This window comes from Oxyura jamaicensis, chromosome 4 (assembly GCF_011077185.1).
Source record: "Oxyura jamaicensis isolate SHBP4307 breed ruddy duck chromosome 4, BPBGC_Ojam_1.0, whole genome shotgun sequence".
In the NCBI taxonomy this organism is placed as follows: domain Eukaryota; kingdom Metazoa; phylum Chordata; class Aves; order Anseriformes; family Anatidae; genus Oxyura; species Oxyura jamaicensis.
This window is the reverse complement of record NC_048896.1, coordinates 54895169-54918733: the sequence shown is the minus strand read 5'-3', so window position 1 is coordinate 54918733 and position 23565 is coordinate 54895169. Positions and strand designations below refer to the sequence as shown.

General features: G+C 35.5%; 2 protein-coding genes across 2 annotated transcripts in view; one reads left to right on the top strand and one right to left on the bottom strand.

Moving 5' to 3' along the window:
* The window catches only part of ANAPC10 (anaphase promoting complex subunit 10), a 176571-nt gene that overhangs the window by 57505 nt on the left and 95501 nt on the right, over window positions 1–23565 (bottom strand). The window contains exon 5 of the mRNA XM_035324542.1: window positions 12285–12372. Coding sequence (XP_035180433.1) covers window positions 12310–12372 — 63 coding nt within the window. The 3' untranslated portion in view covers window positions 12285–12309. The remainder of the gene's footprint in view (window positions 1–12284; window positions 12373–23565) is intronic.
* The window catches only part of HHIP (hedgehog interacting protein), a 78717-nt gene that overhangs the window by 46657 nt on the left and 8495 nt on the right, over window positions 1–23565 (top strand). Inside the window, exons 5-12 of the mRNA XM_035324538.1 lie at window positions 4410–4561; window positions 4998–5171; window positions 6245–6388; window positions 7235–7356; window positions 9410–9533; window positions 10212–10342; window positions 10954–11035; window positions 21327–21475. Coding sequence (XP_035180429.1) covers window positions 4410–4561; window positions 4998–5171; window positions 6245–6388; window positions 7235–7356; window positions 9410–9533; window positions 10212–10342; window positions 10954–11035; window positions 21327–21475 — 1078 coding nt within the window. The remainder of the gene's footprint in view (window positions 1–4409; window positions 4562–4997; window positions 5172–6244; window positions 6389–7234; window positions 7357–9409; window positions 9534–10211; window positions 10343–10953; window positions 11036–21326; window positions 21476–23565) is intronic.

The following is a 23565-nucleotide window of genomic DNA, read 5'->3' as shown; positions in this document are numbered from 1 at the left end:
GCTACAGCCCAGTTTCTGCTTTTCTCATTCTGTATTTCTTGTCCTCTTTCACCTGTCAGAGAGAACTCCTCCTTGGGTTTCTCAAAACAGTCGATAAAGCTTTGAAAGGCAAGGTGTGCCCTTGCAGCAAACCTTTTTCTGGTTTCTACTTTTGCTGTAGTCAAATTTCCATCCTGTGTTGGAGCCAAAGTCCGAAACATGTCGATTAAGCAAATACTTGCCTCTGAGAAAAATACTTGACATTGATCTTCAGCCCTATAGTAAGGTCCAGTAAAGGAAGATTCAAATAAGCTGACATTCTTTTGGGAATCTCCTAATTAGAAATCTATTTGAAGAGTTCATATGGCACTGTCTGATAAGATGTTCCATGACCCCTTCTCCATGTCCTTAACAAATCAAACTCCTTAAGATCAATCACGTGGTAATGCATGTTATGGTATTTATTACATAGGAAAAAAAGTAAATTAAGGGTGATCAAACTGGGTGAACAAGTATAACAGTAGATGAAAACAAATGATATAAAGACATTAGAGTTAATATTTTACACCACAAATGATAGTGATCACAAGCGTAATATGTATGTTTGAAGCATGTTTTAAAAGGCACTTTAAACCTTTTTAAAAGAGCTGCTACTCATTTCCAACATGAATGTGGGACTGTGTAAATGAAAAAGATGTTATGTATAAATACCACAATTTTATATGAATGAATGAATTGTGAAATCAATTTTAAAGGAATACTCTGAATCTGCTACCCATATTGTTTACTATGAAGCCATACAGAATAATGAAAATAAATGGGTATGTCTGGTTTTGCATACTAAAATGAAGTATTATTAAGGTTACTTAATTAAGGGTCATGCTTAAAATATGATCTACTTTAAATTAACTAGTTAGTGATACCAGTTAAAATATTCCCATGTATTACTCTGTATACTATAGGAAATAACACATTCGTATAATGAAATGCCAGCATCTCTTAATAACTGCAGCATGTGTTTCTGTATTAAAGTATAATACCTTAATAATGCTTCAGTATATAACACCAGTACATAATATCACTACTTATGGGTGAAATATACTTTAAGGGCTAACATAATGTAGGTAACCAACCACTGGAAAATAAAAAATAAATAAACATTTTAAGTTCAATGAATACAATTAATCTTTACCCAGCTTTGTACTGACTTACAATAATGTAATTCTGGTTAAAATATTTGTCATCCAAAATTAGATCAAACTAATTTTTAAATAAATGTTTTTTCCTTAGCTGAAGTTTATAATCTAAGGAAAATCAGTTCTGAAACAAATATAGGATTGATGCAAAATCTGCAATTACCATGAGAAGAGAATTCAAGCTAAAGAACTTCATAGGCAGACATTGGAAGTGTGAGCTTCCGGGTTTAGTTATGATAAGAGATTGCACATTGACCTAAGTCACAGTCTGAATAATAAATCTTAATTTCAGCCAACCATCATTCTTTGTCTTCAGCAGACACCCCAATGGAATAAGAAGATATGTCTCATTCTTCTCACCCTTCCTTATACAACTGTTAAAGGTTATTCCTTCAAACAGTGCATTGCAAATGTCCTACAAGCTAATATGTCATGTACAGATCCTTGGTGCTGGTTTCACCCAAGGGGAAACCTAAAAGCGAAGGATGTCAAGAGGTTGTTAAGATGTCAAGAGAAAGATACAAAAATTGGACGTGTGGTATCTAATTCTAAAAAGCCACAAATGAAATATAAAGGCTCGGTTGCTGGTTTCACAACATCAGAAGTCCATCAATGAAAAATAAAAACGAGAATAATTCTGCAAGGGAAAATCTGAAATTTGGTATATAATTATTCAGTTTGACACTACCAAAATTAACACTCCTAAGGGATTTTACAAGATATCTGTCAATGATCACAACTTTAGAGATATAACACTACAGAAAGCTATATACGTTCTTGCACAATAGAGATCATTTCAAAAGCTATGGAAATTGTGGCAGTGATGAAATTGGAAATAACAGGTTTGCCAATTAATAATAATGTGGAAAATCCACATGAACAATTGTTTTCCAAACCCAGAAAAAATAAGTATGGGAAAACTCAGCTTGATTTCTAATTGACTGTAAGTCACCTAATGGCTTGATTGTGTGCATATTTCTGTATCTTAGAGGAACATTTCAAAAGTTTTTATTAAATGCAATAGTAAATTGACTTTTTAGAGTACAGTGGGATTGGCTGACTTTGAAAAATAGAAAGCAACGTGACTTTTCAGGAAGCATAAATGCATTCTAGATACAAAGAAAGTAATATATTGCAGTCTGCTAGAATAATGCAAAACAGAAATTAGTAGGAATACTGTCCTGATCCTATGAATGCAACTGGCCATACTTACTACCTCACAGGTCTCATGGTTCATTCGTCACATTCTTGCTTCATGTGTACTTTATTAAAAGCTCTTAATTCAATTTTCACCTGTTTGCTCTATCAACAACTTCACTTTCACAGTGAGACTGCTCCCATGACATCAAGTGCTAAATAAAATCCTCAGCATAATAACAGAATGATCTTCTCTTACTAATACTTGCAATAACTCACCTTCAATGGCAGGCCTAGTGTGACTCATTGACATTCCTGGGCCCTTAAATGACTCAAACTCAACTCTCAGGAGAAGAAATAGGACTGTCTTTGTCTGGGCACAACAGATAGAAACATTCATCAGGAAACTGCAATATGCCTTGCTGTTCCCAAAGCAACAGATTTGCCTCTGTTTGCTTCAGACTTTATCTGAGTAACTTGGTCAAAACTCTTAGAAACTTATACAATAATATCTACAATCAGTTCAGACTCAGCTGCAGGATTGTTTTTGGCTCGTAGAGGAGAAAGAGCTAGATTACCAGTCTCTTCCTCCACAATGACTGCAACTGATTTGGCAGCTCTAACTAGACTTTCAAAACTAACCTTTCTGATAACCCCCTGAAACTAAATTTTTCAAGCAAACAAATTAGCAAATTTTGGCTGCCTCTAAATTAGGAGGATTCAGATTTCATTGCACAAATCTCTTTGTATGGAAATCTCTTGACCTATTTACATCTTCGTTTCTGAATCAGGTTTCTTGTTGGTTGTTGTGATTAAATAGGAAGCATGGCTATCATGTTGAATTAAAATAAATTAAAGCTGTGCACTTTCCCAGTTAGGCCTTTTTTGGGACATCTTTCATCAGGAAGACAGGCCCATCCATCAGTCTGAATTGCAAATACATTTTAAAAGCTTCATTCTCTCTTATAATTTAAAATTTCATAATTAGTTATCAGGGGTGTGGTAGAGTTGCAAAATGTTGTCTGCTTATGTGTACAGTCAGAGTGCTTGAATCTACGACAGAGTCACTGGTTTTGAGAGCTTGGAAAACCCTGAGTTAAACTCCAGAACAATTGTCAGCTTGTGAATAATCACATATACGAACTGGATTTGAATTGTTAATTAAATATTCTGTTTATTTCTATGCCTCAGCTTCCCTCCCGATATTACCTCTGGAGAAAAAAATGAAGTTAAATTTTGGTCTTAGTTTATACAACTAAAATTCTAGTTATAGTAATATTTAATACTTTTTTAGAAGCCGAAAAAGAAAATTGCCTTCTATTTAAGTACACAGGGTTTTTGCATTGTCACAGTACATTACATGGATCTGATGTTTAACATATAACTGTACTAATCTCTGTGGCAAATGTAATAACAAAAGAAAGTTGTTTGGAGATTTTTCTATTTTTATTTAAAAAAAATAACAAAAACGTTTCTATTGAAGGACCACATGTAAAAACTATGGTTTCTCTGCACAGAGACCAAGGCTGCTTATTACCTACAGTATACTAGCTATGATGAACAGACCACCATAGTTGTGACAACTGATGTTGCTGCCTCCAGGGTAAAACAAAGGTTTACATATTACACAAGCAATTTAACTGTTTTCTAAACATATTGCCAAGACAGTGGGAGTTGGCAGCCAGCACTGTGTTTTAGGTTTTGGATACTTGGATTAGAACTGGCTGCTGATTATAGACCTTTTTATTTGTCCTCTACGAATTACAAGCAACCTAGTAACCCAGCAAAGAATCCTTCGCAGCACTTAAACTTGTCTTCATGGCTTCCCAAAGATTACATACACAAATCACTCTACAAAAGTGGTGCAAGAGACTTGTGCATAGATAACTACATAAGACAATTGTCTTGTTCTAACACTTAAAGAGTTCTCCAAAGTGAAATGTTTTATAATCCTTTTTGTGCAGTAGTCAGGAAAGAAATAAAAGAGTTTGGGCAAAGATTATCCACAAGAAAGAAACTTTTTTTTGGGTTCCAGCTGCAACACAATAAGGAACATAATTAACTTCACAATTCTTTGTGTTTTTCATTTGACTGCAGGGAGGAGATGAAAGAGGACTGTTAAGCCTTGCATTCCATCCCAATTACAAGAAAAATGGAAAGCTGTATGTGTCTTATACCACCAACCAAGAACGGTGGGCTATTGGACCTCATGATCACATCCTTAGGGTCGTAGAATACACAGTATCCAGGTATCATTAGAAGTCTAAAATTCACAAATTTTATAGTTATCAGCAATCTTCTTCGATGTTGTATATCCTATTTCTAAAATGAACTCAGACTTACAAAGCACATACTTGGGTGCTTACAGAGAAATTATTGCTGATATTTATTTCAATCAGTATTTTTGGAATACCAGTAAGTATAACGATTTATGGTTTTTAAGACTTCTTTTTAATTATTCTCTCTTTTAGAAATTATATTTATTTCCTACTTGTGTATGGACAGCAAAATAATTTTTGTGAATGCTGAAAAATTGAAATTTCTCAGAAATTATTGTTGGGCATTTTTCTACCAAATTAAAACATCCACCTCTTGAAGTATAATTGAAATGACTCTAGTTTATTTTTAGAAAGAAAACCTATGATATTGAGCTGTGAAAACTGTTTTCATATCTTTGTATTGCAGGAAAAACCCACACCAAGTTGATATGAGAACAGCAAGAGTGTTTTTAGAAGTAGCAGAACTACATCGAAAACACCTAGGAGGACAGCTTCTGTTTGGCCCAGATGGCTTCCTATACATTTTTCTTGGAGATGGCATGATTACTCTAGATGATATGGAAGAGATGGATGGTTTAAGGTACAAAAACTACCAATGGATATATTTATGTTGTCGTCTCTTCTTGCACAATATTTGGGGTCAGAACCAAAAATGATCAACAGTTGTCAGCACAAATCTTACCCTTTCTTTCCTACATCACCTCAGTATTTTGAACACCTGAATTTAGCAGCGAATTTTCAGAACAGTCTTACTACTTAGAAACTTCTTGTAATTGTATGCTATCAGAGCCTATAAACATTGGGTTTCATACATCACCAGTACATGCAATTCTATTTAAACACCAATTAGCCTTCTTTTTTTACAAACTATTATTCTATGAACAGGACAACTTTATTGAGCAAATGTTCTAACAGACACATACCAGAGTCAATAACAACACTGTATACCTTAGGAAAATGTCTAGAGAATGTATCAAGCAATCCTGCTTTGTTTCTACCTATACGATCTTCTCAACCAGCTTTGACCCTGTTTTATTACGTTATAGAATCATAGAATCATTTGGGTTTGAAGAGACCTTAAAAATGATTCAGTTCCAACTCCTCTGCCAGGGGCAGGGACACCTTTCACTAGATCAAAGCCCTATCCTATGTTAGAGTTGCAAAGTGTTAGCCCAATATTTGCTTTAGTTTAGAGAAAGAGTGATACTGAGCCTTTACAAACCTAAAAGTAGTTACTATGCTCAAAGGCTTCTTTGGCTCAGCAGAATAGCAGGTGCTCCTGAACCTTACAATGAGGATATCATTAACACCAAGACCAGAGAGCAATTATTTTAACTTAATATAGAATAAGTGGGGTGACTGAAACAGATGCTGTGATGCAGAAAGTTGTTCTTGTTATCAAGTTGCTCCCCAGCAGAATGATGAGAGGAGTTCTAATATAGATATAACAAGGCAACATGTTGGCCAAAATGAATCTTTGATGAGTTCTGCTACAATTCTTAGGACTCTCACATACCATAAAAGACCAATCTGGACATGAATATTAAGTAAAGTACGTGGTTTCTTTTGCTGGTTCACTGTAGTATTATATGGGTTAAATATACTAGTAAAATACTTTCAAAAGACAATTATTTTACCCTCCAACTTTCTCAGTGATTTTACAGGTTCTGTATTACGCCTCGACGTAAATACTGACCTGTGCAGTGTCCCTTATTCCATACCGCGGAGCAACCCACATTTTAATAGCACAAACCAACCTCCTGAAATTTTTGCACATGGACTCCACAATCCAGGCCGGTAAGTAAATTACAATTAAATTCAATTACTCTGGAGCAGGTACCGTTTTCAGCCAGAAATATTTTATTTAGTCTGGTAACAAAATTTTCATAATAAAGGCACTCACGAACCTTTTTAACAGCCACTCCTCCATCTTCACATATATGTCACAGTTAGAAACAAATGTGTATTGGAAAAGGGGAAGGAAGGAGAAGAGAATGCACAGCTATTACAAGTCAAGACTGAAATGGAAGAAACAACGTACTGGCTTTTTTTTCCCCCTCTATATTTTTTTCTTTATGAAACACGAGAACTTAAAGCAGAGAGCTGGTAAAACACAGCTGGGATGGGAATCTGAGAAATTAGAACAGTAGAATCTTGATTGAGAAAAAAAGGCACGTAGAAAACAAATTAGAACATCTGGTGAAATCTAAACAATAACAAGGAAGAAAGCAACACTTTAACTAAACAATACATAATTCAGCAAATTAAGTGGGTGGTAGTACTGAAGTGACATTTAAAGTCATGGTTTAAAAAATTTAGAAATTCAGAAGCTGTTCAGACAAGAGTTGACCATTAGACTTCTTAACAGTCAAAAATTTCTACACCATGTAAGTCAACTCATTTAGCTTGGTTAAAGCATTACCTATTTTCAGCGTTGCTGAGCATAGTAGATTTCAACGCTAGGTAAAAGCATAGTTTTACTCCATGTTATATAAAAATAGTGCAGGGATGAGAAAGATATTCTCTCATATTCAAATCCAATGCACCTCTCAGATATTTTGGCCCATTATGAAGCAGGTCCCTCAAATGCATATGAACCACAATGAAACAGTATGAATTCTCTTCTATTGTCTTGTCTTACAGCTGTGCTGTGGATCGCCACCCAACAGATGTAAACATCAATTTAACAATACTTTGCTCAGATTCAAATGGAAAGAACAGATCTTCAGCAAGAATCTTACAGATAATAAAGGGTAAAGACTATGGTAAGTTCCATCCAGGCTAAAGCTACTGGGAATAGTAGGTTTCTCTGACTATGGAATAACAAATAGAAAACAGAAAACAATAAAGGACTGTAAACCCATGACAAGTAACTTACTGCATAGTCAGGATAGGTAACCTACATAAGACAGAACATATGAAAGTACAGTACAAGTAGATAAAAGATGAAAGACGAAACAAAATTTAAATGACTGAACTTTGTTCTTGTTTTTGCAGAATATCATGTAAATAAGATTCAAGAAATATGCTAGTTGCTAGTCTCTTAAAGATCTCACTGTAATTGCAAATGATGGCTCATAAAGAAAAGATTTTGGAGTATCAGGAAGTGATGAAAATGTATTCTTAGTCATTCACAAATAACCTTTTAAGGTACAGAATGGAAATCTCATGTAATGTGCCTCCTATAATGGAAAAAATGAGATAGACAACAACAGAACAAAACCAAACAGGGAAATGACTGAGCTCTGTTTAAATGTTACTAAAAATGAACAACTTAGAGAAATGCACTATACTACTACTTCATAATAAAAGACTAGTTTAGATTGCAATAGGATAAACATACTCAATTAGGAACTTAAAATTTTAGAATGTTTTATGTGCTCTCTGAATCAGTATGATTGCCACTCACAATTTTAATTTAGTGTTTAATTCTGATACCTACTAAGATCACTTGCTTGTTCAGGGAAGCCAGGTGGTAGTTACTATGAGCTATCCTCTGCCTTGGTTGACCATTTCCCAGCTACTAAATATATGGTGGTAAAAGGTGGTAAATTTCAAAGGTGTTTAAAGGGATCAAGAACTGACGTATTTCCTGGAACATAATGTTTTCAGGTTTTATTCACATCTCCAGTTCTTCCACCTGTACTGTACTTAAAAGCAAAGCAGCTGTGCTAGCTAATAGCACAGTCCCAACGTGTAATGCAATTGTTCTACTTTACTTACTGCATGTATTTTCTGTGTGCATTTTATAAAAGCCAAACCAAAGAATAATATTTGGTAAACCACTGCTCCAATGGAATTTTGACTGCATCTTTATTTTAGAGTAAACTAAGCAATATTGTGTCTATCCAGAACAGCTTGCCAATATTAATACTAGGCTGTGGGTCGACTGCTTAAATAAGGAGAGCTCATCATCCTTTTCTCCCACACATAAAATTTCAGCTCTTTCTCATGTAGAATAATCTAGGAAATTAATTTATCAAAGATCTGCAGACAGCACTCCAACTAAAAATAAAGTTCCTATGAAACAAAAAAGTCTGTTGGCTGTGGCTTTAATTTAAAATTATGCAGTTAGGATTTCAATTTGAGCATGCTTTTACCCTAAGCAATATTTGATTGCACGCATGGAACATTTGCATTGAAACTTCCTCAAAGACACGACTTGATGTGACTAAACTCTGCAATTCTGAAAAGAACAAAAAAAAAAAAAAAAAAAGTGTAGGAACTGCAATTATAATAGCAACAGGAAAAATTACCATAAGTAGCTACATCCAGTAATAGTAATGTTTTATGGGAAGTAAGAGTCAAACTGTATTTAAAACTGTGATTTTGAAAGAGTTTCTCAAACCATTGAAAAGCTTTGAAAACAAGTTCTGCTGAAAATCACAGGAATCCATGCTCTTAGGTACTGCTGAAAAATTTGAGCACCCTTTTCAGTGAAGGGGGTTTAATTATATTCCTGACATTCAAGAGATCTATTCTGTAGACTGTATTGACACAAAAAAGTTAATAGCTGTAATCACATTAACTTCAATGGAAGTCTGACCTAATCCTGATACAGTTTTATTCTCTTGGCTTGTGCATGGAAGAAGGTAATTATAGTGTCTCCTATCTAAATCCCTAACTCATTGTTTCACACACAGCTTTTGTTGCAATGTTCTGATTTTCCTAATGCTTTCTTTCCAGCTACACATCTTGAATTTTAAAGAACATTTAAAGAGAATTAACCTATTTCTTGAAGTAATAATACTTTTCGTAATTATGAATCAAAACATGAAACAAAACGTATGATCTAATGCTATGGTAGTTTCTTTTTAGAAAGTGAGCCTTCACTTTTAGAATTCAAACCATTCAGCAGTGGAGCCTTGGTTGGTGGATTTGTCTATCGAGGTTGCCAGTCTGAAAGACTCTATGGAAGTTATGTATTTGGAGACCGCAATGGGTAGGTTTCTTATAATCTCAGCCTTAAACAAAAGTGAACATAAGGTGTATTTAGTTATGAGCTTCCTGTATAAAAGAACAACAGTCATTTTAAATTGTGTCATTTTGCCCATGTAGCAATGTGACAATGCAGATTAAATTCAAGATTTGGAAATCAAACAGCATGACATTCTAATGAATGGCAGCATACATAACATGTCTAATCCTTGGAATAAAGTACAGACAAAGACACTAGCATCACAGCTTTCTGAAGATTTTAGTTCTACAAACACTTACATACATCATTTACATTATAATGGGAAATAAATGTTAATCATGGAATTGTTTGCCAAACAGGTCTAAATGATGAAAGGAAAACTTTTGGGTTTTTATGGAAACATCACTGATGGAGCAAAAGAATTATTTTTAAATAAACGGGTATAATTTTCCAATGCCAAATAGCTCAGTATTCACAAATGATTATCTATAGTATGGCTTGAACCCAATTTTGCAATGTTTAAATGAAAGGAAGGGAAACGTAAGCATCTGAAAAATAACAGACAGGAAATAAGATGTGATGAACTGCATATATGTATCTATGGAGCTTCTTCCTCCAAGTGTGTACTTATTTATCTGGATAGTGAAAATTCTGTATTTTAAATGTAATATAACAATTTGTTTTATGTATTTTTGAATATAGAAATTTTTTAACACTGCAACAGAATCCTGCAACTAAACAGTGGCAAGAGAAACCCCTCTGTCTTGGCAACAGCGGTTCATGTAGAGGTTTCTTTTCAGGACCTGTCTTGGGATTTGGCGAAGATGAATTAGGTAAATAGAAAAAACTATGTTACTAAATTATAAGTCTTATCAGTATTGCCTGGTAAGCTATTAAAAATCATAGTAAATGTTTTAAAAAAAGAATTCAGAAGGCTAGCTCTCCTCTGCGAAAGCTTTCTTCACTGCTGTTTCAGCTACACCTTACCAGCTGTGTAAGAAGAATTGAGAAGAGAAAGGGTTGTTGGAAGGGTCAAAGGTCCTTATTTTCTCTCACATTCTTTGAACCGTGTCACTCACTATGACACAACTCATATGCCTGTTTTAATTCCCCATGTTACAGATGGGTAAAGGTATTGCATGAACAGATGGATCCCTCTTTATAATTCCCCAATTATATTTTTTATGAATATATATGAATAATGTGAAATATAGATGAACAATATGAAAGAAAAACATTCATGATAAAGTATATTTCACATTTTAGCATCAATTTGGGAAAAGTGCTTATTTAAATTTTCAGATAGCAATGATTCTGTTGTATATTTCAGTGAGGTGAGTTGTCTCCAAAGTGTTTTTTAACCTTTTCTTGCAAACACAGATCACAAAAACGTTTGACATCTCAGGAAAGAGGAACTATTTCATTGTGTTGTTTTCTTTAACAGGTGAGATTTACATATTATCAAGCAGTAAAAGTATGACACAGTCTCACAATGGAAAGCTCTACAAGATCATTGACCCGAAAAGGTGAGCATTGCACTACTCCCTAAGATCAATCTTCCTTTCAACAGGTTAAAACCCAAAAGGTAAGTGTAGTTCTTTCGTGTAGCTGTATTGTGCAATACTTACATTAAATAAGAAGGAAAATTCTTAGTGCACGGGTTTCCTAAAAGCCAATGTACCATCAGCAGCAAACTAAATAGATTCACTAAAAGTAATCACTGTCTCATAGAAAGTGACTGTCAGAACACTAGCAGTGTAGCCACCACTAATTTTTACTCTTCAACATTATGATAAGTGCTGCCCACTTTCCCACTTAGATTCACGTTCTTTGTGTATTTTCTTAGAAGTTTAGACACATTTAAAGTGCAACTATGTGGATCAGTAAGGGTAAAAGATGCTTCTGGTAGTTCTGAAGCAAATGCCTTGTAGGTACCACAGAGGTTATACAGGGTCTATGGAAGGCAGAACGCTGGAATGTGCTACTGCTGCCTTACCTGCCACTGTGGTGTGACAGTTCACAAAGGGAGCTGGCTCAAAAGGTTAGTACTGGCTGACAATATCTACCATGCATACTGAAAAGCTACTACAGAAATAATTTGATGGTACTAGCTTTAGGTCAATAATTTCTTTGGCTACTACCTGGTCAGTTCCAGTCTCACTTCCTCACAATTTCAGTTTTGCCATAAGCAAACTTGTCTGAGGGACAAATTCAGTCTTTCCCAAACATCTCCACTGTTGTATAGGAGACACCACCAACTGAGAGGTATACAGAGGACTGAATCCTCAGCGGGTGTTCATTGTTGTTGCTTACTAGGTTTCAAGATCCTTCCACATTCCAGCACTCACCTGTCTTTCCTTAGGAAGGTTTGGAGCACAAAGAGAGAATCTAAGGAAGGAAAACTTCTGTCCTTGGACTGTGTGCCAAAAATACACTAACGTCATTAACATTTCTTAAACCTACTTATTTCTTAATGTTCTCATGTTCTTCATTAACTTTTCTTAAACCACAGCTTATGAATCCCACCCAAATGATTTATAAGATGCAGAATTAATATGATCAGTAGTTATTTAAACTAATTTACCAGCTGTAAAATGAGAATAAATTAAAATTATCAAACCAGAATTTCTTGAGATGTGATCACCTTCAAGACCTTTGCAGAGCAGCTACAGCCGTGGAAATATCAGGGGACATGGAAAGACTGCACAAAACCCATCCCCTCTGCAGTCCGGTGTGCCCAGCAGTAATAAGAGAAAGTGACTAGCAGACACTTACTTTGGCTGTTGAAATAACACTTTCTTCATGATGGATAATGCTGCTCCATCAGACCAAGTTCATGGCATATAAAGCTACCACATGCATCCTGCAAAAGCATCAAAAATCAACACAAAATTAAAGGGCCAACAGAAATAAATTTTGTCATACTAATTAATTTGACCTCATCATTCTCATGAGAACAACCTAGATTAGTATGCCTATTCAGCACCTACTTCAGCATGTTTATCCTTTAGCATCACATACAGTCAGACATCCATTATTGATTTTGCTGTTGACTGTTTAAGAGAGGAATTTATTTTCTTGTCAGAATTTAAATTCTAAAAATTGTTATGGGACAACATGTGAAATCAATAATAAATCCATGAAACTGGGTGCACACTGTTCTATAAGTTACAGTAGAGTTTCAGTTTTTATTTATGCTATCCAAACCTTTGGCAACTAGTTTGGACGCAGATGTTACTGCAGGTTAGTGCAGTCTGTCAGTCAAGGTTATTATGTATGTTTTATTTATGCTTTCTGGTATTAAAAACATTGTTTTAGAACAAAACTTGCCATTCTTATTGGGATTGTTTAGTCTGTTGGTATATGGTTTTAAGTGAATTTTACACCCTAAATCCACTATTAGTATCTAATTACATGGGGCTGCCTTGTTTGACCTCAGCTTTTTGTTCTTGTTACCTCTTCCAGTAGGGTGGTCTTCAGCTGACATACCTGAAAGGCCAGACCTCCCATTGCTGCACTCACGGTTGGCTGTTTTCATGTATGGAAAAGGGTCAAGACTGTGTTTGGTTACTGGTGAAAGTAACCAGAAAACTATAAAATACTTTTGTAAATTGGCATACATTTGAAATTAAACAGACTGTGGCAAAGGGATGTAGTTTTTGGTAAGACTTTCTAGAAACATGGGACAATTTTCATTCAGCCAAAGTGTTGAGTTTTGCTGTTTTTTAATCTCATACTATTGATGATTTTTAAGTGAAAGATGACCAATTACTTCCACAAAAGAGCATAGCAGCTCTACTTACTATTTCATGCTGATTTCACTTTACACTTGTAAACAATTTAAAAATTCCAGGGCTTTGACAAATGTTCACATAACACTTTATTAGCAAAATATTAATTGTTAATCACATGCTAATATTTTTTGCATAATGTTATTTTGCTTTTCTGTTTAATGCTTTCCTCATGTTACATGCCATACAACTACATCGAAAAAAAGGGCAAACCCTAGCACGGTGAACTTTCTAAAACACAAAACAAAGATGCTACAAGTAGGCTATGAGCATCAGGTATACAGTCATCAAAGTATTGATTTGTCACATTGTAGATATTCATTACTAACATAACAAAGTCCTGTGAGGGGTGGCCCCAGCAGGCTAATCTATTTGCAGAGTGAGCCTTCCATGCATGGGGCAGTGCAGAAGAATACAATTATCATTCCTTGTGGTGACCCCTTGCTGGAAATTTAAAACTTCATGCAAAAAACAATCTTCTGCTAGTGCTTATAAGCTGCTCTAAGAGTACGTAATTGCTCTTTTATTTTAAATAATAAATGTTATATAGAGGTGCAGGATTTAGTTTCTTTTGATCTTTGTAGGAAACTACTGCGTAAGCAAACTTGTTTTCAAACATAACTGTGAGCCTGATTTCCTCATCTCAAACAGAGCTTAAGAAAGAAACCTATTACTTTGATATTGCTAGCAGTAGAAAATTTTCAAAAGAGATAGGATGTTTAAATCATTAGAAGATCAGAGAATGAGAGTAATCCAAAGAACCCTTTGCATGAAACTTCAATAATTAGCAATAGGAAGGTCCTATCCTAAAACAATTTTTGAGATGTAATTAGGTGTTAAATTGAGGTGGTATATGAAAATTGATAAAAAATAGGATCAACCCAGAGGTTCTGAATCCCTCCATCAAGGCAGTATGAAACATAGAATACAAGCTACCACAGGAAACCTCTTTTTAGTTCTTCACCCCTCCAACAGGTTTGCAAATTCTTCATGTCAATAACTAAATAGCCTCCCACGAAAAGCCCAGAATTAAATAATCCTTCTCTTCAAAACAAAGTTGCTATAATGACACATTGGTGTGTGGGAACTATCAGGCAATGCAGTGATAAGTCAGAAACAAAAAAAAAATATTAAAAGCAAATTAAAGACCAGGCATATGACACATATATTATCTAATACCACAACTGAATACAGTGGAGAACATAGGTAATATCATATTTAGCTCTCAGATTGCAGGAGATGAGGGAAACCTTAAGGATTACAAACATTTAATATTAGGTAAATTGGTTAAACTAACAGACTAGAATTTCCTAAGTTAAAACTATGCCTCTGAAAAATATAGCCATTAGTTGATGACTACCAAAAAATGCAATGTTATGAGAAGTAAAATACTTTCAAGGGCTAGGAATGAATGAGAAAACATTTTTTTTTTTTTTTTAAAAAAAAAAAAAAAGAGAGAGAGAAAATTATTGGGTAAACAGTGATATAGAAAATGTATATAAGCCCAAATATTCTTGTTAGTCAGTAATAGAGAAAATAGGAGACAAAACTATTAGGAAAGAAAATGTAGCATGAGAGTAGAAAATTAAACGTAGGCAGTACTAAAAATGTGTATTTAAATAAGAAATATCTGTTGATTATGTTTAAATTATAGCTGATAGAAACTTATTACCAGCTGTTATATGAAAACCATAGAGTTGAGCAAACCAAAAAAAAAAAAAAAGAAGAAGAAAGAAAGTAAACTTTGGAAGTTGGCAGAACAGTGACAGTCTGGCTTTTTAAGTCTTCTGTTAGAATACTTACACTATGATCATGTTCACTTCTAAGCAAATTCTAGATAAAATGAAAAAGATTCAGAGAAGAATAGTCAAAGTGACAGACAATGCAAGAGATTTCTGTTTAAAAGATGAGACTAAAACCAGAGAAGCTGGAAGGACACTCATGCACTGCTGTAATCCCTATGAAGTTACAAGTTTTTGCCACTGCCTATACCATGACTCCAAAGCCGAAGAATAACTGTTTTGACCAGCATGGCTCACTGGAGCTAGCAGCTAATATTTACAAAAGAAGGCGGAGCTTAATAAGTTTCCTTGCACATGTAAGAATTCCTCTTCCTCTCCATATGTTTAACACCTTATAGATCTGGATTTCAATATGTTTTGTATCAACAGCCAGAATAGCTGCTTTCCGCTGGATTGAAACTTGAACTTGATTCAAACCATCTCACTCCTCTTTCATGCCCCTCCAGAGTATGTAATTCCATTTATCATCCTTTCCATCACCACTGTTGGGATATCCACTACCAGAGTCTTTCCAAACAGAATGATTTCAAACGTTAAGGGACTATATCTAGGTTATATCTCACGTTGACATTGTTCAGCTCTTTACAAGAATGGTTGTGATTTTACTTTTTAGCATGAGTCAGGAGTGTTAGACAGTAAGGTGTAAGAGCAGCATTTATGAAAGTGTAGCCTTCTTGAAGACTTTAATTACTGTGGAAATGGCAAGTCAGAAACATACAGCACTAGACTAATCTGCATCAACATAGTTCTGATGGGTTATATAAATATTGTGAAGCTACTACTTAAAGCTGGCTGTCGAATGAGCCAATTTTGTTGGTGAATGCTCTCACCAACCCAGGTGGGCCATGTGATTTCTTTCTGTTCAGAAAGTTACTATCCCTTAAGTCATTTGAGGGAATGGAAAGCCAGAATTAATGTCTAATTATGTTTAGTTTAGCCATAGCATGCAAAATTCTTATCTCATTTACCTACCCACATGCAGTTACTATTCCCATAAGAGACACTAAAGAGAAATTAGAGCTTTTTGCGAATACCAGTCTAGAGAGTTTCACTTTACAGAAGTACTTCACAAAAACTCCTTTGTAACCACGATGGAAAAACCTAAGGATTTTTTTCAATCACATCACAGCTCACTGACTGTAAAAGTTTTTGTTTTGGTTTGGGATTTTTTTTCATTTTTCTAAGTCTTTCTAGCGCTGGCTATTAAGGAGTTCTCACTTTTTATCACTTTATAAGGAAAAAAAAAACAGCTCAGTTTATCTTTTGCTTATTTTCTGGAGCCTGCAGGAAGCCTCTGCCATCCTAAAGAAAGTCATACATAATAGAGCAGCTTTAGCCCAGTAAGCCAGTCTTTCCCAATTCATCAGTCAAAGTGTTATGCAAGTGGCCCCCTAAATTGATAAATTCCCACAGTGCCTGTTGACCCAGCTGCCAAGTGCTCATGCAGCAGGTGTTGTTTTCATGACCACCCTGACAGTAATACAAACTGTTTAGCAGTTGCATTGACCTCTTAGCTATTAACATTGATACAGGCTTCACTAGGGACTAGTTTTCAAACATGACAGAATTTCTTAAGACTAGAGGTCATGAACAAGTATACCATATAAGAATAAATTTGATATGCTGCTGAGTTTAAATCTTAAAAGCTGTGAGTTTTTTCCACATTATTCCCATGTAGTAAATCTGGAGACAAGTAACGAGCTTTTGGCATCTCTCCCAGGACTAAAGGTATACTTTTTAATTTTAGAAACTGTACCTGAAGAGATGCTATATTTATTCTATGACAAGTAGTAAATTACAGTGAAGTAAAATTATTTTTTCTTGACATTTTTCCTTATAAAGGAAAAAAAAAATAAACTAGCGCAAAAACTTTGGTGATATACTTAGGCATATTTCTGATACCTAGTATCTTGTGTGCAGTTAATTGAAGAGTGATGTTCTTCAACATATTTTGTGCCACAATCAGGATTTCTATGGCCACATCTTTTGTTCAAATTCAAACATCCAGGAATTTTGTCTCTTTTTCTGTTGTTTTTTTTTTTTTTTTTTTCTTTGCTTTAGCAGGATAGTAGAGATTTTCAATATAGTATCAAAAGTCTGATGGAGGAATTATGCTGTGTTCAGTACCATTGTATAACTGCTGAGTTTGACCCTCCTTTTGCATTGATTCCGTATGTCTGAGTTACAGGCTGGTGCATACAACAAGCACATCACTGCATGTTTAGTGAAGCTGGGAAAAACTGAATGAAGGAAAGCATGGAGTTCTAAGCAATTATATGATGAACCCTAATCTAATAAAGCATGTCAGACTTTTGTATGCCTTGAAACTAACAGTAGAGTCTACTTTCCTACACCAGCTGCAGTAACGTAGTCAGAATTATTTTACGTATTGCACAGTCAGGAATTCTCAGTTCACTAACCGTGGCAGTGAAGGGACCCAGCAAGGGCCCCATCCCCCAGTACAACTTCTCCTCCATGTTCCATACATTTAGAGTTGTTACACAGTTTCATGAAAGCATGTTTTAAGAAGCAAGATATACTGTACTGTACTGTATATATGAACAGCTCTTTAAGATAACTAGAATTGTACAGACCATATAAATAGTCATTATCAGCTACATTTTTGGCTGACTTTCTGCGGACCAAACACTGCTTACTGTAAGAGTAATCAAGCTGTACCCTTTAGAGTTTTATAGATTGAGGGAGACAAGTAAAAAAATTCTCTCCAGCCCATGGTGTGGCTACATCTATTCCCCTCCATTTTCCACGTCAAGAGACAGAGTGAAGCACTAGTTGTATAAACAAAATCATACGCTGTATAAGTGCTGGAAAGATCAAGTCCCAGCAGTCAGTTTCGAGATTTATGTTATCTTTGTGAGATTCAGTTCAAAACACTTACACCGAGCCTGAAAATTTCCACCCCTTAAAGCCTTAAGAATGCGAAGTGTAAGTATTGTGGGGCAGAGACTTTCTCATGATATGTGTTTGTACCAGAATGGCATTCAAATCCTGAGAAAGAAGTGTGGCTTTTCCCATAGTACAAATAAGGAAAAACAGTAATTCTTCTCACACACAAAAAGGATTCTGCTGCAGCTGCATTTGTATTACTCTTCTCCTAAGGCACTCTGCCAACCAGAATTTTTTCCATCTTTGTTTCTACTCCACCCCACCTTTAATAAATATTATCCAAGGCTGATGAGTGCAAGTTATTGATTGATGGTAGAATAAAAGGCAAGGTTATATTCACAAGCACCACGAGCATTAGAAAGCTTTAAATCATAAAAGTGGCCAGCCATACTGTGCTGGATACAAAAAAAAAAAAGTAAAAAAAAAAGTATGAAAGTATGATTTCTGCCTCCCTCATGAAATATGAATAGAAAGAACCCAAATATTCCAGCACTATCATGGATAAATAGTTTGCATCTATTAAGAAAATAAATCATTGTCTTTGCAAATAAAATACTTCTGTGACTTGTGAGGTCATTCTTTGCTGAAGATATACCACTGGAGCTCTTTTCTAAGAGATGCTCCAGGAACCTGAGGTTATTCTTCCTGCTGAACACAGTACTGTACTTGTGTTTGAGCAAGAAAAAGAGAAGACTCCGTTTAAAATAACCTGAAAGAAATGGGCTTTGAGACAGATGAATTAAAAAATGTTGCCTCCTATGCAGATGGTTGTAAAGAAATCAACACAAACTTACACCTTTCCTTTCCTGACATAATAGCAATTAGAAGACAGATTTTTTTACTTTAAATCTGAGTAAGTCTCAACTGAAAATCTTATCATTTTGTATAGCTCTTTTCAAAACAGCGTTGCCTGTGAATCTCACATATAATTTTTAAGTGTAGGAACTTACCTAACCAGATCGTATGTAATGCACTCATTACCATAGAAGTGAAATTCCTTACAGATCCAAATTAAAAAAAAAAAAAAAAAAAAAAAAAGCATTATATTTAACAGACAGCTGTGGAAATACATGAACACAAAAAAAAAAGGGGGGGTTTCAAATGTGCTGCACGAAAGGTGTCAAAGCATACTTCAAAGACCTTAAATAATACAGGAGCTTGAATCTGATTCTCAAAAGTGCTTTTGAAATCAGAACTTGGTGCTACACTGAAAGATGCAGCTACACATTCTTTCGGTCCTTAATGTCATTGGGCAACCAGTTCTGAATGGATGTTTAAATAATCATCTTAGCAATTAAGCCTGAGCAGAGAAAGTGCTAGGGTGAAACAAACCAGTGATCCTGTACTCTATTATTCTATTTCAAAGAAGAATGCAAGAAACCCTGTAATGTACCATTAAAAAGCTGCATGCCAAAATAGGGGGAAAATATAAGTCCAGTCAGCTAATAAGGGAATTCTGTGACATCAGGTATATGTACTTATTTTTCTTACAAATTTTTACCCTATCTAATAATACTTTGAATGGTCCCATTGTGCTTAGAAATATATTTTTAAAATGCTGCTAGAATATGGGCTTCATTGATACCTTAGAAGCCATGGGTTCAACTAGTTAATTTTATTTTCTTGAGCTTATTTTTTTCCTCAATAGTTCTGACATTGAAATGTGAGGTAAAGAAGAATCCCCAATTTTCCTCCTCTTTTTTTTTCCACCAGTGTTTTCCGCACATTGTTTTCCAGCATACCACTTCTTTCTTGTACTCCAAAGACTATAAAGATCTTTCACTTTGTTCCCACGTGGGTATCAATCTAGAATTTTAATATTTGGTAGGTTAACCAGTACACAAGTTGCTATTCCAGCTACTTGCATATAGCTTGGGGTTTAATACTTATGTGAGTACTCTTCTATTCTGTTGTTACTATCTTGTACAATTTTGTTTTGTTTTCTTTGAATTCTAGCTGGACACTTAGCCAAGGTTTCACTGAGCTCTCCATAAAACTGGTAGAATCTTTTTCCTACAAATTTCAAGTTTAGGAATGCTTGGCAGTAGTTCAAACTATTTCTTTGACAATGAGTCATTTTGTATTTGTCAGTAATTAACTTAATTTGCCATTACAATTCCATTCAGTTACTTGTTCAGAACTCTTGGGAGATCCTGATATTCTTTTCTCAATTAATTGCTGTGCAATCAAGCCCACACCACAGACAAATCATGGTAGCTGTCCCTGGAACCTGTAGCCTTGTGGTGATCCTATCAGTCTCTAGCTGCTGAATTCAAATTGCAAATAAAATAAGTGGTCAGCATGATAACAAGCACCTCAATTCAAAAGCCATGTAAAAAAGACTCTGAAATTCTATCAACAGTTAAGACAGACTTAAGCTAAAATGCTACAGCTACTTCATTGTTAAGGAATATAATGCTGTTCTTTTGTAAATAAAAAAGCTACTGGACATCCAAAATATCTTGTAGGACAAAAAATATTTTGTAGGTCATCTGGCCCAACACCTTGGCCAGGCAGGGACACCTACAGCAGGTTGTCCAGGTGGGTTTTGAACAGCTCCAAGGTGGGAGGCCCCACAACCTCTCTGGGCAACCTGTGCCAGTGCTCAGTTACCCTTAGTAAAAGTGTTCCCTGTAAGCAAGAGAGCTTTTCAGGTTTATTACAAAAAATTACTGTGGGCCTGCCTGCCTGAAGTCAACACCTTGAGTACCGTAAGAAATCTGCTGAGAGGCAATTCAGTTCCCAACCTCTAGAGATATATGCTGCCTGTGATTAGATCTTCAGGATGCTCTTTTTACCACATTCAAGCTTCAGGAAGTCTCAGGGACTATTATGTAATCTTGTAAAAGACCTCTGAAGGCAGTTATATGAAAGAATAGCAAGTAACACTATTTTTCAGCAATGTAACATACCATCTTTATTTTACTGCTGTTCTGGAGGGAAAAAAAAAAAAAAAGTCCTCTAAGAACACTGATTTATGCCGCTGATAACAGCACAAATGAGAATCAGGCCTTCAATAAAAAAAATAAAGTTTGAATTCCATGTTCATTGCCAATATCTTTCTAAATATAAGGAAATTAATGTGCTTCATGGTAAAGTATGCATATTTCCAACTGAGAGCATTAAATGAGATTTGGATTTTTCTTTTGTATCAATATACTTTCTGCGGCAAGCGGTACACGTTCCTATAGAAGCCACTTAAAACAACTATAATAATACTGAGTGAAAATTACAACTTTCAATTTCATATGCAAAAGCACTTTCTCTCCTTGATCCTGACTTTTAACTATACACTTGGTTCGTATATTTTTATACAGGCCTTTAGTCCCTGAAGAATGCAAAAGAACGGCTCAGTCTGTACAGACACTGACATCTGAATGCTCAAGGCACTGTCGGAATGGGCACTGCACTCCCACAGGAAAATGCTGCTGTAATCAAGGCTGGGAAGGAGAGTTCTGCAGAGCTGGTTTGTATATAGATTCATAGCAACAAGTGAATAAAGCAATGACATGGCAGAATTTGCTTTTAACAATTTGCTAGGAGAAATTTTCATTGACACTTAGTTCTCAGACAACATAAAAGAGATACAGACCTCATGAGGTGTAGGAGCAGAATAAGTCTTCAGGTGAGTGCAACAGTTAAAATCAAAATATCTCATGCAATGGGAACCACTTCAGAACACAGGTAAGAGCAGAAGTATGACAGACATCAGCATTCTTATTTTTACACCAATTCTGTAAAATAAAAGGAAGTGCAATCAATAATATGGTCACTGTTGGACTCCCGCCTGCAATCTTACACTATCAGTGTCAAATAGGAGTACCTGGTCAAGAAAGAAACTAAAATCAGGCATGCAGGTCACTATTGCATATTTTGCACTTAGTGAATTAATACAACTAATTTAGTTCTGGTACATTCTTATTTTTGATCCTGAATACTAAAATGAGAATTCTAGAGAATTCTGTGTACAACTTAACACAAGGCAGCTAATAATCAGAAAAGTAATTGTGATCCATCACAAATAACTGTGGTGCTTTCAGTAAGTCCCATCTTGTTGCTGTAGCCTATCTTTGAAGAGTCACTTGAAAAAGTGACAGTGATCAAACTTGATGGATGGCAAATGTGATGTATGCCACCAAAGGGGAGAGAGGAATGAACAAGTGACCTTGAGTGCCACAGCTGTGCTGTCAGTGTCTCACAGAGACTGTGTTTACTGTGGCTGAACCACGTAACTCTGGCCTAACAGATCTTCCAGAGCAAGCCTGGGAACCAGAAGCTGCTATTAGTGTATCAGCACAGTCTTCTGACTCATATTTGCTCAGAGAGTTTGACCAGATGTCAATATGCAGAGGTAAGACAAAAGAGGAAAAGAATAGTAGAGTAAGACAAAGCAAGGATCAGGTGATGGACCCCAGGATACTTCAGGTTGGAAAGGCACTCAGGAGGGCCCTGCTGAGGTTGACATGCAGCCCTTACAGACTGGAGTGTAAATTCCAGCAGCCTTGCATTCTTACTGATGAGCAGGAGTGACATAGTTTGGATTAAAATGCAATGGATGAAATCACTCACGATATATCCTACTGACAAGATGCATAAGCTGAGCATCACACAGCTGTGCAAGAAAAGCAGGCTGGAGAAATGGATGAGGTAATCCAGCCAGATAGCCCAGCTTCGGTTGTCCCCACTTGTCAGTCAGACATTGCCGAGATTTGGAGAATGAGGTACATTCTACAGCCCTTGTCCAAGTGGAATTCAAAGTAAAAAATGTCTCCAGTGTGACCATAAATGTGTCTTGAATAATCTGTTTTGTTTAAAAACTTATTGTTCTTTGATAGATAGTTTGTTAGATACAAGTTCGTACAAGAAAGCTGCAGAAAAACATGTAGACTAAGGAGTTTTCTTCATTGTACCCCACATAGTACTTAGCTGAATCTCAAGCTATAAACGTAACAAAAATAAGAAAAAAAATAGTTACAAGGCATCAGTTTCCATCTAAGGTAATTAAGAAATTCATGAATAATATCAAGAAACTTGATTTGTGTAGTGTATTTTAAATATTTGTAAATAGATATTACAGCTTTGCTGTATCACAGTGCAGTGACTGTGCCATAGAAGAGACCACTTTCAAACTGGAAGTTTTGAATACTATTTTTGCTAACGCTGGCTACAACTTCATATAACATTTAAATGTAAAAAACTTGGGCAAGATGATTGACCTAGAACTCTGCGGGTAAATTGTCAAATATTGACTAAAGAGATAGGATAAATCTTTCAAGCTTAACTGATAAAAGCTGTCTAAAATATGTTCTGGTTCTTTTTTTGTTCTTTTTTTTTTAATGATAATTCAATTTTATTCCAAGATCAAGTTATTCAGGAGCCAAACAGGCACCATTTTGTGCCTCAGTTGTACTCTGCTCTGCTAATGAAATAGTGTAGTGCAGAACTCTGCATATACTGAGTAAGAAGTTTATCTGTGATATAGTACTTGCCAGTTTGGACGTGGTCAGGTGCTGATATGTCTCTACAACTTCAGGACTTTTTTGGCTTGCCATCATA